The sequence below is a fragment of the Alosa pseudoharengus genome, unplaced genomic scaffold (genome assembly GCF_046254945.1).
Source record: "Alosa pseudoharengus isolate Yale_2024_CS ecotype anadromous, Long Island Sound unplaced genomic scaffold, YU_APseudo_1.1 YU_APseudo_1.1_scf_13, whole genome shotgun sequence".
NCBI classification, from domain to species: domain Eukaryota; kingdom Metazoa; phylum Chordata; class Actinopteri; order Clupeiformes; family Clupeidae; genus Alosa; species Alosa pseudoharengus.
In genome coordinates, this window is record NW_027468598.1 from 14,141,936 (window position 1) to 14,154,490 (window position 12,555).

At 41.5% G+C, this 12,555-nt stretch overlaps 1 protein-coding gene across 7 annotated transcripts in view; it reads right to left on the reverse strand.

The window, feature by feature from the left end:
- The window catches only part of synrg (synergin, gamma), a 54,614-nt gene extending 50,400 nt beyond the window's left edge, over positions 1–4,214 (reverse strand). For all 7 annotated transcript variants that reach the window (XM_076282248.1, XM_076282247.1, XM_076282246.1 and 4 more), the window contains exon 1: positions 4,172–4,214. In XM_076282248.1, the coding sequence (XP_076138363.1) occupies positions 4,172–4,206 (35 nt within the window). In that variant the 5' untranslated portion in view covers positions 4,207–4,214. The remainder of the gene's footprint in view (positions 1–4,171) is intronic.
- Between the last annotated feature and the right edge of the window lie 8,341 nt (positions 4,215–12,555).

Sequence of the window (12,555 nt, forward strand, 5' to 3'; positions counted from 1 at the left end):
CATTCCGACACGACGGGCTTCCATGACATCTGCAGAAGTCATTATCGGTTTTCTTTACCACTCCCCTCCCTCGCGCCTCATATAATAAACAAATAAATAAATAAATAACATGGTGGATTAAGGAAGAAGATTAGGCACTGAGCACCATCAACTGTGTCAGTGAGAGAGGGGGGGGGGGGGGGGTCTCTTGTCACAGCTACTCTGAAATGTCAGACAGCTGAACCGTACACACACAGGCCCAGCAGGACACTGGGTGAGACGTCACAGGCGTGCTGATCAGAAAGGTGATGGGGCTGCGGCTGATGAGGAGAGAGAGGACGGCCCGCTGAGCGCTCTCTCTCTCTCTCTCTCTGTCTCTCTCTCTCTCTCTCTCTCAGCATGAGTCGCGCTTGTAAACATGAGATACCTCTCATTAAACATGCAGGCCCCCCTGCCTACCTGCCCCAAAAAGAGCCTTAATTATTTAACACGTGTGGTGTTCGTGGGGAAATATGACTCAAGTGCTCTATCTACTAACTGCTGTCTGTCTCTCTGTCTCTCTCTGCGGTGTCTCTCAGAGCAACAGTTGGCTGTGGTGCTGCGCGACTTGAAGTAAACCAGGCTATGGCTACAAGTAGAACAAAGCACAATCACATCTGCTATTTATTCTCAGAAAGAGAATTCAAAATATCCTGAGGCTATTTTAAGACTTGTCCCATCGCATGGACCCATCACACCATGCAGGGCTTTGAAGTCTTCTTATGAATACAGAGGAAAATTCTGGGCTGGTGGTTTAAACTCAGATTAAACAGATTACGGTTGGTCATGTTGTTCCCTGAATATTCTACCCAACTACAGCAACTAGCCACCTACAGTACTTATACACACTAGGCAGGCTCATTTTGTCTGTGACAACATCCATTATTGATGCCCATGTTTACTTCCATGCCTATTTTTGATTGTCATAAATAATTCTTTTCTCCTGCCATCTCTCCTTATGTAGGAAGGATAAATGTGTATGGGTGTTCAGGGTTAGCAGCAGAGGCTAGCAACATCTTATTAAGGTGCAGGAACAGTAGCAGAAGGAATGACCAGACCCTGGACCCCAGTGCCACCGCAGCCATGCACCTGTGTAAAGGAACACCCTTGGGACAGAGTGGGTACAGGGCCTTGTTAGGGAGAAGCCATATCACACTGGCAGGGGGCGAAGAACCTGTGATAAATCCTTACAGGTCTGATGGTAGGTGCCAACCAGCACTATATGACACACACACTTTACCGTCTTCTGTTAGTGGATTGTGGATTGTCTTAATTTATTATTATAATACATGCATTTACCGGTATTTACTATAATTATGCATTTCCATTTTATTCATCCATATGGAGGACTGGTAATGTTCAGCACTAGATTCAGCAGGAAGGTTAATTCCACATGCAGCTGAATACAGCAGCACAACTGCTGTTTTCCTTGATGCTAAAAACAGACTCGCTACAGTCTGTTCTCAGGCCTTGAATTCGGTGGCGGCAGGGACATCATACGAAAAGAACGGTTTAGAACAAAATGCCCTATTTAACGCGTCAACATTTTCCACCTCGAAATCCCACCTCAGCTGCAACGATAGGGTTCACATTCTCTTATTGTTCTCTCTCTCTAGCTCTCTATCTCTTTCTCTCTATCTCTCACACAGTGGAAAACACTGCTCTGCCCTACCTGTCTGACAGCACTGTGGTTCTGGACCACCTGAGATCGCTCCTAAAAAAGTTGACATCAACACAGCAAGACAACAAGGTATTAAAAAGACAAGGAAAGGTGGCGTGACAGCTCTTTTCTGAGACTGGGGATAATGACTCAGCGAGGGAGAGAGAGCAGCGGTCTGTGTCTCTGTCTGTGTGCGTGTGTGTGTGTGTGTGTGTGTGTGTGTGTGTGTAAGATCACACAGCAGACTAAGCACACTAGAGGCCCTGGCTTCTGAGCAGCACGGCTAGCTGTGATCTGTCACAAATAGGCCGTTGAGTCATCTGAGGATACAACCAGGAGAATTAAAGGAAGAAAATCAGGAAAACACAGAGGCTTACCATAACATGTTATGCACAAAAAGTTAAAAACAAAAGGTGCCAGATATTACTAGCCCAATCCCTGCAGTAGGCCATTGTTGTAGTACAGAAATAACAAATAAATGAACACAAAACACAATATAAAAACCACTTAGAGAACCGAATAATACTAGTTAGAATGACAATCCTGAAAAATGTTCTGATTTGACTGTTGTAACAGGACATATGGATTGACTTGTGAGTTGTTCATACACATTTTTTTTAATCATCTGTCACTGCCGCCTGGTAACAGCTGACTGGGCCACGTGGACCAGTGACCTGCTGGTCACCAGAGGACTGGACATTAGGTTGATGGCAGACTGGACATACGGGCCGCTCTAATCCGTAAGATAACAGAAGGCTCTGATGTCACTGGACGAGCTGTATTACTCGTGCAGACTGCTGCTTCACACACACACACACACACACACACACACACACACACACACACACACACACACACACACACACACACACACACACACACACACACTGCCCTACTTCAAAAGCCTGGGCAAGAGGTTAGCATCACACAGAGAGGACCGGACCCGAGACCTCATCGTCTCCCTCTGGAAGGAGCCAATTGGCAAGGAAGTGGTTGCTTTCTAATGAAACAGAGCCAAGAACCACAATACGCCGCCTCCCGCCCATACTAAAAGCATAGCCTCGCTGCTTTGATTCATTTCATTAGGAAGACAATCCGAGGCTGCCTGCTCTTAGGCATCTCCAGAATTCCTTTCAAATGAAATGGTCCCGGTCTCAGGTGTCAGGTATCAATGTTACCTGCAGCCTCCACCGACACCAGACATCCATGCATTATTCACACGGTTCAGTGGTGGCAGAGGCCCCGGTTATGAAAAAGTAATGAAGGAGGCCTTTTCATCATAGCCAGGAGATCTGGTGTGATCCCCACAGCCAGGGACATGCAGGGCCTCACAGGCACGTCTCAGCAGTATGGCTGTGCCTCAGCTATGTATGAGATGAGCACACAAACTCAAAGAAACAGGAGAAGCAGATGGATTTAGGAGCCGGAGAAATAGAAGCACAGGATTTTTTAAAACCTTTTTTTTTCAGAAAGGCAAAGGGCACTGCAATTCTGGGCTGCATGACTGAGTTTGACAGTACTATCCAGTGATCATGTTTAGTGTAAATGCTCTCCCACATGGCCCTCGTGGAACCATATCAAATGGTTGAATCTGGCTGAGGTATCTTGCCCACTGGCAATCCCATCTGGTTGGATGCTACTGTCATCTTGTTGTATCTCTGTGCAGGGCCAGTAGGCTATACCAAAGATTCTTCTCTAGATATACATAATATTTCTGTTTTTTTTTTTCTTTCTTCAATGCAACTTGTCTGATGTGTGGAAGGATATCTAGATGACGGTAAGGTTAACTAATTAGGTAAATTGGCTAACATTACATTCAGACGTAACCCAATGTGGACACCTGTCACTGTAACGGATTAGGCTGCCTTGAGATACATCTGATGAATTTATGCCAAGAGCTGTGACATCAAATATGTAATTCCTAAACCCTCATACACATGATTGGCTAAAGAAATGCCAATGATCTGTTAATCGCAAGGGACAATGTGCAATTACATCAATAACCAAGACAGCTAGCTACGGTTAGCTACTATAATGTGATGCAAGCTATCGATAGCAGTTTTGTCGGGATGGATAACGTTACAGGTGCCATCAGGGAAATCGAACGAGTCACTAACGTCAGGTTTCTTAACTCAACACGAATGACATCAATGGTGACAAATAAGAATATACGAGGTAATCCCACAACAGAAAACTAGCTAAGGTAGGCATACAAGGATTTTCGCTTTTAAATGGTAGCTAGCATTGCTAATGTAACATTATTTTAGACCAGTCAAATACTGTGGCTGGCTAGGTAGCTGGGGATGACAGCTACATTGGCTAGCTAGCAATCACCCAGCTATGCTGTGCTACGCTGTACCCAAATCTGTCATTAGCAAAGATACAATATTTAGTTGTAACACACACACGGGTTATTGTATATTCATACCGGGACGTATAGAGTCGTGTAAGAATCAGTAACTACAACATACATTGATAAAAAAAAAATTGTACCTGCCACCTCCCCCTGATCCGGGCCGTAGCGCCATCTTAGCGAAACAAATCTATGGAAGACGTCATCGACACAAACGTCACACATACTTCCGGGTCATATGTTTTGATAAGAATGACTTGTTTATTCTCCTCAAAACAATTTTATAATTCAAATCTGAACAAATGCCACGAATAGCATGCATGCATCCTACCTATATATATATATATATATATTTTTTTTTATTTTTATTGTAGTCTTTGTATCTGCTGTTATACATAGTACAACAATTGCACAAGCAGTGTGCACAATACATTATTTTCCTATATTAGCACCACAATTATTCTGAAATTGGTAAAATGCTGATACAGTAAAATGTTTCATCTTTCAAGTCACCATCATCACGCCCCTCTGATCCACTAAAATGATCCACTACAATGACAGGCATTAACCAATTTCATCCACATGATGGCGCCATTATGTTTAGTTATTCAAAGCATCTCAGGTAGGCCTGTGAGCTATTGTGAGATTCTTGGTAAAGTCATGGTTTTATTAAAGCAGCATAAACACATATCCATTTGTTAAACATATGCAATTCACCTGTGTCTTTAATTCATATTTCTCTTTCTGTTGACATCAAACAAAGGCCTAAACCCGAAACACATCAGTATGCTATACTATAAATAAACATTATGAACGTAAAAATAAAGGAAAGAACAATCCACTCCAAGCTCAACAAATCCTAGTTATGCATTCGGTCCACCCCACTTTTATCAACACATGCAGTGAACTGAAAACAACTGACAACCACGGTGCATTTATTTCTGAACTGTGGAATTTACTGAAATAAAATCAAATAACTTAAGTGACAGTCTAATTTGAGTGATTAGTAAGATTAACAGCAGGCCTAATAGCCGGAGTGTTTTTCTTAGAATCACCTAACATCTTTATAAGATAATTGGGCCATTTTAGTTTTTGTGTGTCTCATATCATAAATTTCATCAGCTGCCGTGGCTCATAAGGGGGAGTTGAAAGGGACGCACTATGCTTTCTTTGTGTTCTGAGTCTTGTTCTGTGAGAATTACAGCTGTATGAGCACTATAATAAACTCCTGTGCCATCCATCACTGGCTCCTCTCCCATGCATAGATCACTTGCGAGGAGAACCGCATGTAAAGACCACACTGATGCTAATGATGCTGTTCATTTATACGGCGGCTGTCAGTGATTATCATTTCACTGCATGTGCTGATGGAAGTGGGGTTGGACGAATGCATAAGGAGGATTTGTTGCTTTTAGATTTATGACTGTCGAGCTTGGAGTGGGTCTTTTTTCTTTCTGTCTTTTTTGCTGAACTCAACATATTACCATATCATGCTTATTTCTGCCCCCTATATCAGGGAAAGTATTTAAACATTTGCCTCAGGTAAGATTTGTACATGTGTATATATAAGTGATTTTTTGCCCCTATATAATAGAAAAAAACCCGATTATATTAGGACCGGTACTGATGACCATCAAAAGATATCCAAAAACATAACTGAAGCCTTTATTCCTGACATGGAGTTACACTGCTCACACAAATGCTTCACTCAGAGAGTTTTGTAATGAGGTGAATCCAACCTCACTGGTGTAGTTCTGGGCTGTAATGCCATCAGGCTCGATCAGACTCAATTCCCACCCCTGTTGGTGAGAGATGGCGGTGTATGAGATGGGATGTGGTTGGTGGGTGGGGTGTGTGTGTGTGTGTGTGTGTGTGGGGGGGGGGGGGGGGGGGTTGGTTGGGCCAGATCCCTCTTCCAGCAGGCCACCAAGTGGCATGTAGAGTTGGATAAAAATTAACTCGGAAACCCACCCAGAGCTTCTCGCCAATCTCCATAAATCACAGCGCCCCGGCAGCATCGGCCCCATGGTGGCACCAGCACAGTGACTGCTGCCGTCAGAAATCCCTGAGTACCATATGATCAGTCTCCCCGGCCTGAAAGCCAGAGAATGGCCGCATATCATTTGCCTCCATTTGGGAACAATGACCTCGACCCCCCCCCCCCCTCACCACAGAGAAAAAGAGGCTATTCTCATTCTGGTGTCTTCGCTCTTTAGCTCTCTGTAGAGTGGAAGATTGATTCTTGGTGCACCCATGTGAGTCATTTGACCTAATACCTGGTCAACTCAAAGATATTCAGTGAGCTTGTAAATCTTTGTGAGGTGTCAAGGTTTTTGTTCATGTCTATGAGGTCCTTTTGTATGGGTTGTATTTTACAAAAGTGTGTTTTATTAGTGTTCTTTTAGTGAATTCTAAATTTGATCAACAATATGTAGGATTTGTCTGTTGTCCTGTTTGGTGAAGGGGTTTTGTGAAGTGGCAACATCAGTCTCATTTTCACTTTAAATTTGGCATTTATGGCTTGTTAATTTGCATAGCCTTTTCACTGAGGACTTGCCTTACATTTTTACAGGCTGATTGATGCATTAAATAATTTGTGTCGGTGCTCAGACTTAATGATCTGATTTACTGCACTGACTTTCTGAGCAGCGTATACCTATTACACTCCAAACCGGAGCCAAGTTGAAGAAAATATTTTCCTTTGAGTACACACCTCTACAGATAGTTGAAGCAAACAAACCTGTGGACAGATTTCCGGCTCTGGCAAACCACATCCTCATTAATGATAATATTATCATCATTAATCATTATAATATCATATCTTATTTGCTGTGTTTGCACACAGATGTTACACAGTTTTTACACAGATATTTTTTTTGGTTTTCTTTATAAGCCAATATCATCACAAATTATCTGTTCACTTCTCTTAGCTTGTGAACCGGCTTCAATCAGGGTTCCCACTGGTCATGGAATTTCTGGAATATCATGGAAATTTGTGTCTATTCCAGACATGGAAAATCATGGAAGTCATAATATCAGGGAATTTTGTAGTCACAGTTTAAAATGTACTTGCCAATAAACATTAATGTAAATATATGTCCATGCAGAATTTATGTATATCTGGTAATTAGCTTTACTGCTTGCTTGAGTGGTTGTGGTTAGCCTAACTTTGCTTATTCAATGCCCATTTATTCATCTCCCACTCACCAAAAAAGTCAAAGATTCTTGAATGCTACGCGGCTACTTTGAATTCTTTGGTCAGTATATTGTACGATTCATTCTAAGTTCATGGAAATTCATTTTTTTTTCAGGGAAAGCAGGGAAATGTCTGACCTAGAGTGGGAACCCTGTTTAATTCCCTTATGTGTTTCCTGCTAATGCCTGGCACAGTGCGACACAGAAAAGTCCCCTGGTATCAGTTTGAAACGGTGTGGCCAATTAGTCCTGGCAGAGAGCGGCCTCCTGACCCCTGACCCCTGCTGGGCAGCCCTATCCGTTAACCCTTTGGGGCTCAGCTGGAGTTGATGTAGCACCCATTCTCCCTGGCCTGCTAAACACGCAGCGGCATTCACCAGGATACTTCCATTTTCTGTCCCTTTGTGCTACCCCTCTGTCCTCTCTCGCACCGACCCCCGTACCCGACTTGCGCTTCATGTTGACCTCTGTGACCTTGTCCGGATCCCACCGCTGACCCCCCCTCCCTCCTCCTCCTGGAATGAGACCAAGCATACAGTATGGCTGTACTTCTGTAGCCATGGACTCAACTCTATACTTTTGATCTACAGAAGTAAAAAAGTGTCAGTTTTACACAAATGCTCTCTTATGTTCTGTTACATTACAGAAATTTCCCTCAAGTTTCCCTCCTTTTGTTTTAAGAAAACCCCTTGAATTCAGCGACAACAAATAACAATATAGGGGTGGTCATTAACCCAAGTTTTTCTTAACCAGAATTCCCTTGGTGACAGCATGAAAGATGAGACAGTGAAAGTGGATTTGGTTAACAAAGGTTAATCACAATAAATTATTGATGTAACTATCATTGATGTGAAGCATCTGTTCTCATCCTTTATGATGACTTGATTAAACCATCAGCATCTTCACACTCACTAAATGAATACATGACCATATTGGAAAAGATGGGTGAATACATGATCACATTTCAAAAGACTCATGACAACAAAAATGGTATTGAAACTGTGGTTGTTCTTTTTTTTTTATTTCGGTCATATTGCAAACAGTGGTGTAATATTGTAACAACACCACATGACACAACACAATAAAACTTTTACAGGTCAGACATTGCCACACCATAAAAAAAAACATGTTGAGAGTGGCGTAAGACAAATGAGTGTCAAATCCATCCTGAACATTTTGGAAAAAAAAAAAACTCTTCAATCAGCCATGTCTTTCCCTCCATTTTCAAACACAGTCTGTTCAACACAGATACTCACAAAAAAAGGTCATCACAAAAGGCTGCTGCTAAAGGCCTCTATGACCCACAGACATGTTCTGGACGAATGCGTTGTATTGTAAACTCCCCTGTGTCTCCTTAAAGGATGCTAATAAGCTGGGGTCTCTGGCTCTGAACCTTCCACTCATAGAGCCTATTTTCTTTTCAGGGGAACTGCAGTTAAAAAAGGGCCTGCAGTAAGATCTTTAGTGGCTCCCCAGGAGCAAAATCAAAGGACTCATTGACAGACACACAGAGCGACATCATTGGATTACAAGAATTGGCCCAGCAGGATGCACTCTTTCATAGCTATGGGCAACTGTCCTTTCAGGGTGTGACTTGCCTGGGTCAAAACAGCTTGGACACAACATTGTGTGTTTGGAAAACCACATTACCACAAGCTCCCCAGGATGGCAGTAAGTCAATTGATTCCCTTAGACTTCCCTGTACATGAACGTCCAGTCAGTTTGGCCATAAGGTACAATTTGCTTCAAGTACTGAATAAAAGGCTCTTATATAGACAGCAAACAATGTCAGATTATATTGACCGATAAATAGCAAGATTAAAGAAAATGTTTCAGTGATAAGGTGTTCATACAGTCATAAAATGATGATGCAATATTGAACAGTGAACTCCTTAACATATAGGTAGACCTCTTCGGACCTCAAAACTAAATAAATAGATGACGACTGTAACAGATTACAATACAAGCAGTCTTCAGAGATGAGTCAGTATTTCCATTTAGTAAAATATCGATATATCGATGATGTAGGGCATATTATAAATCAAAGTAAAATATTACCCATTTCTTTGCAGAATGTCTAATACAATACAGTCTGCAAAATCATATCAATGTAAATGATATGAAGCCAGTGCCAAAACACTTAAAATCACACTATACTAAGAACGATTTTTGCATTGAATTTTTACGTTCAGTGAAAGCCCTTAAAATTTAGATTTACAGCCTAACTTCGCATTTGTTGCTGTGCCAGTCACGGGTATAGTGTTTATCTAAGCTAACAAAGAGGGAGTCATTCAAGGGTATCTGAAGGGGACTAAGCCCATGGAAGGTTCATATTTGTATTGAGAAAAAGCCATGACTATTCACTCGTCCATACTGTGCATTTACCTTTTGTATGCATCCCTGTGAGTTTTGCCTGTTCTTAGAATGCTGGTAACATTTAATAACACAGTATGTTCACTCAATGGAATTGCATGGAAGGCCTCGTTTTTGATGGTTGTCACCAGAAAACACAGAGAAATAATCTCTGGCACCCCATGCACAGTGACACTCGGGTCAACGGCACCATTCTGACGCGATTCCCAAACGATTTTCTGACCACACAAGGAGCATCTTCTGATTTGATTTTGTTGTGTTCTTATGAAGTGATGTCTGGACTGTTTTCCCAGACTGGGAGGAGAGCAGCACAGGGGAGGGATGACACAGACTCCCATGTTGAAGTTTCCCTCTGGTGAACACCACACATTTCATCATGGAATTCTTCACATTTTGTTCTTAAAAAAAAAAAAAAACTAAAACAAACTAATAATAATAATAAAAATTCTAATCAACTAGGATGGACAGGTGGTGTATTTTTAGTGTTTTCATTTGAAGATCTAGGCTAGTCAGTGCCAGTGTCATAAAGTTAATGACAGTGGGACACCCATGGGAATGACTTGAAGAAATAATGTTTGACATGGAGACGGTATTAGGAGCAGTATTTACAAGCAGAGGTTGTAGTATTAGAGAGTTTAGTAAAAGTAGGAATAGTTGTCTGTGGTCAAGCAGAAAAAGCAATAGTTGACCAAGGGATTATCTTGGTCAGTGGTCATAAACCCAACACAGTTAGCAGTAGCCGGGAGTGTACCTATGTTCCCCGGGTCATATTTTCCCTGGGTCCTATGTTCCCCGCTTTGTATGGGACCGGGGAACATAGGACCCTTTTTTAAAACCCTAACCATAACCCTAATCCTAACCCTAACCCCGAGCAGGGAACATAGAACCCAGGGAACATAGGACCCGGAGAACATAGGGATGACCCCCAGTAGCCTAGCAGCATTTTTGTCCTAGTAACACACACCATTACAATTGGTTGTAGGCTCAGAAGACATTTGGACTGCAAATGCTAATGCAGCCTTTGTTTAGCCTTTGTAGTGCATTTTTGGACAAACCATGGCAATACGTAGTCTTCTTTGGAAATGTTTGAATCACACTTCCTGTTAGAATAAGGTGTGTTATGAAAGTGCAGGTACTTTAGAACTTGTTCTCTTATCAGGCGGTGATACAAGTCCCCATAAAGACCCATAAACAGACAAATGGGCTCACTGCTTCAAGGGCTGCGGGGAATTGCATTGTACATTGTTCCAACCACCTGAAAACACACACACACACACACACACACACACATACATTGACAATGTGACACATAGTGTACTCTTAGGATCTTGGTCCATCAGATAACTTATACAAACAGTGCTTGTCACACTTGGGAAAGGTTGGGGGGTTAAATCTGATCAATGGGCACACATTCCTAACACCCATGTCATAAAAGACCTCCACAGTGTGACATGAAATCAAATCAGTTGTGAATGCACAGGAGGACAAGGAACAAGTCAAAGGCTTGGCAAAACCAAAGGCTTGGCACCAATCTCTTCTGTCAGATTAGGAAAAAGTTTCTTTAAGAAGGACAACAACATGTAATTTTGGAAAACAACATCTTTACTTGAAATATCAAGTTATTTGTGTACAAGTATAAATAATGATTTTAAAAGATTAATTTTCATATTTATACAAAAATAATACAACAGGAATCACATCTTTTTGTGGTTTTAGTACAAACTGTGAGCTGTAGCCAGTAAGTCCCTGGCAGTGGGTTGGTCCGCAGCGGATACGACAAAATATCATCACAAAAAAAAATATATCAACAGTGACCTTTAGAAACTGTCTTTACATTGGTGCTAGGGAATGTAGAGCAACATTTTGAAAACACCTTTCTACAAATCACAGACAATGCATCTTCAATTCAATATCAACTGTAGATAACCATTTGAGAATAAAGAATTGAAAATCATTTTAAATTGAGTCATGGCAGATCCATTCAGGCTTGTTACACAATGAGGTTTTCTTTGTGTCTGGGGTTGAACAAGCGTCTAAGTAATACTGTTTGCACTAGAGTCAGATATAACTGATTTGGGTACACTCCCTTTTCAACGTCCAAGGAATTCTGGTGTATTACCACATACTATTATTGGGAACTAGAAAATATGACCTTCACTAAAATTACCATTCCAATGCCAGATACTCTGTTAATATTACTAACATGCTGAAAAATGACCATGGACTTAAACAAATGATTCCATGATCAAACAAACAGAAATCCTTCCGACTGATTGGTCCGCTGGTGCTGAGGGGACAATACAGTATTCACCATGATGGCTCCATTGAAACTGTGTTGTAAGGCAAAAGTTATGCCTCTAGTGAAATTTCAATGATAGAGGTATACGTCATAACCAGCATTAATTGTTTGAGATGTGTGTTAAATTCAGCCCAGTATTCTTTCCTGGACATACAAAAAATGTGCTACAAAAGTCTGAATAATTCTGAAGCAATTAGACCTACATTCATGCAAGCTGACCATTTGGGTTACTCTAACAAAGACTTTTCAACCCAGAGTCAATTTTGTACTTCTTACTCTTGGACGCCATGTCATTCATAATCAGAATCAGTACTGATTTTTTTCCATCACATTGTTGGGAAGGATCTGCTTGGACATCCATCCTCCATATTCTTCAAAACTCAACTGATTGCAGTACCATTGATTGCAAAGTCCTTCCATAGTGTGGTGATAAGATTGTCATAAACGAAAACAAAAATCACAGTTCATGCACAGAACAAAACTCGGTAAAGCAAAAATACATACCAATTACACACTGCATATTCTCACCTTTCCACACAGTCTTCCAAACTGTCAAATATTTACATGCCACACACACAGCAAAACATATCTCCTTCATATCTACAGATGACTGTACACTGCATAGAAAGCACGGTGTCCCTTTTCCACGTTGCTTGG